Below are 2,381 nucleotides of genomic sequence, written 5' to 3' on the forward strand. Positions count from 1 at the left end.
TGATCTCTGTCTGTCAAATAAATAAAATCTTTAAAAAAAAACTTATGCATTACAAATTGCCACACATAGCAAAACTGTGAATAAGGTTTTGTCTTAGTTTGTTGGAGAGGTTTCCAATGACCAAAATATAAAATTATCATGATGGGCTACAAAACCCCTAAGACTACTTTTTCAAAAATGGATGTCATAAAATGCTGCTATAAATGTAAAGATCATAAAATATTGCATTTACTTAAGAGCTAAGAGAGTGGTTACAGAATATAAACTGTTTTGGAGCTCAAGGAAGAGGAGCTAAATGTAGGCTGGGGGTACAGACTTAATCTGGCAGAGAGAGCAGCATGAACAAAGGTATTTTATTAGGATAAGCCTAGCATAAATGGAAATACTAAGTAGACTTGAATAACTGGAATATAAGGCATCATCAAGAAAAGAGTGTAGGATAAAGTGGTAGGTTTATATTGTGTGCATTTTGAAAGTGTTTGTGTAATAAACCACAGAAAGTCATTATGTGAGTGAGGAGAATAGTACAAAATGAGACTTTGAATTGGAATCTAATAATTCTGACTTCCTTCTTACTCTATTCTCCAAGGTAACTACAGAGGCTGTTTCTTGGAATGAATCAATAAGTGACACAAATTACTCCATGGTGACAGAGTTCATATTTCTGGGACTCTCCAATTCTCAGGAATTGCAGATTTTCCTCTTTGTGTTCTTTTTTGTATTCTATGTAGGAATTGTGTGTGGAAACCTTCTTATTGTCATAACTGTGGCCTCTGACTCCCACCTTCACTCCCCCATGTACTTCCTGCTGGCTAACCTCTCACTCACTGACCTGTGTCTGTCTTCTGTCACAGCCCCCAAGATGATTGCTGACTTTTTCAGTAAATGCAAAGTCATCTCTTTCAAGGGCTGCCTTGCTCAGATATTTCTCCTTCACTTTTTTGGTGGGAGTGAGTTGGTGATCCTTATAGCCATGGCCTTTGACAGATATATAGCAATCTGTAACCCCCTTCGCTACACTACTGTTATGTGTGGCAATGTATGTGTTGGCCTTGTGGCAGCTGCATGGGGGACTGGTTTCCTCCATTCAGTGAGCCAGTTGGCCTTTGCAGTGAACTTACCTTTCTGTGGTCCCAATGAGGTTGACAGCTTTTATTGTGACCTACGTACAGTTATCAAACTTGCATGTACAGACACCTATAGGTTGGATATCATGGTCATTGCTAACAGTGGTGTGCTCACTGTATGTTCTTTTGTTTTCCTAATCATCTCCTATGTTATCATCCTAGTGACCATCCAACAACGCCCTTCACACCAGTCATCCAAGGCCCTGTCCACTTTGACTGCTCACATCACAGTAGTTCTTTTGCTTTTTGGACCATGTATCTTCATTTATGCCTGGCCGTTCCCCATCAAGTCATTAGATAAATCCCTTGCTGTGTTTTATTCTGTGGTCACTCCTCTCTTGAACCCAATTATATACACGCTGAGGAACAAGGACATGAAGACTGCAATGAAACAGTTGAGAAAATGGAATGTGTACTCTAGGGAAAAGTCTTAGATCTCCTGTAAATGTAAGGCTAATCTAAGACAATGACATAGCAAAGTTGATGAATTATTTAGTAAACCTCATGAAAATCTTACCTTCCATTTCCATATCCTTTAGTAATACTTTAAGAACTTTCACATATACCGTCTCAGTTTATCCTTTGACATTTTGCATTTTATATTTTTAGATACAGATAACATGTTGATATGCTTTCCGAATATTATCTCACTAATCCTCAAAACAATGGCAAAAATCTGTCAATATTTGTATGCGCCTATGACTACCTGAGCAGTCCTGAGCATAATACAGGGAAAGACAGAAACTAGCCTGATTTATAATTTTTTTTACATTTTACTTGGCTCATTTTCGCTAAAAACATTAAGGAAGCAACTGCCACACACCTCACTCAAAAAATATCATTAGTGATCAGAGTATTTATCAGCTAACTTTTAAGAGGTTTAGAAAAGAAACTCTTCACACTGTAACAGTTCATAGTTCCTCTCCAATCACTAGAGCAACCCATAATCCATGAGTTCATCATCAAGAGTGACAGGAAAAGGGAGTCTGCCTAATAGGCACTTAACATCCTGTGCATACAACAAAAGCTCATACGCAGTAAAAGGATCCAAGTCTCTCAACAGGTTGGCAAAAAGTACATCATTTGGGTCCACCCATGTCATTTTCCATGGTTAGCTTTTAAGAACATAGATATGGAAGTCAAAAGAGATGGGTTCAACTCTACTTATGCATTACTAACCATGACCAGGCATTTTGTCTAACCTGCTTAACCCTCAGTTTCCATGTGTGCAAAAGAAGGATAATAATACCTATA

The 2,381-nt window shown here is 38.1% G+C and overlaps 1 protein-coding gene across 1 annotated transcript; it reads left to right on the forward strand.

Moving 5' to 3' along the window:
- Window positions 1–592: 592 nt before the first annotated feature.
- On the forward strand, window positions 593–1,561 carry LOC308346846 (olfactory receptor 4F17-like; the record flags this gene model as incomplete). The annotated part of the gene is made up of 1 exon (XM_080809893.1): window positions 593–1,561. The coding sequence occupies exon 1, from the start codon at window positions 644–646 to the stop codon at window positions 1,559–1,561; it is 918 nt and encodes a 305-aa protein (XP_080666019.1). The 5' UTR covers window positions 593–643.
- Window positions 1,562–2,381: the final 820 nt, after the last annotated feature.

The sequence above is a fragment of the Martes martes genome, assembly GCF_963455335.1.
Source record: "Martes martes genome assembly, chromosome: 7".
NCBI lineage: Eukaryota > Metazoa > Chordata > Mammalia > Carnivora > Mustelidae > Martes > Martes martes.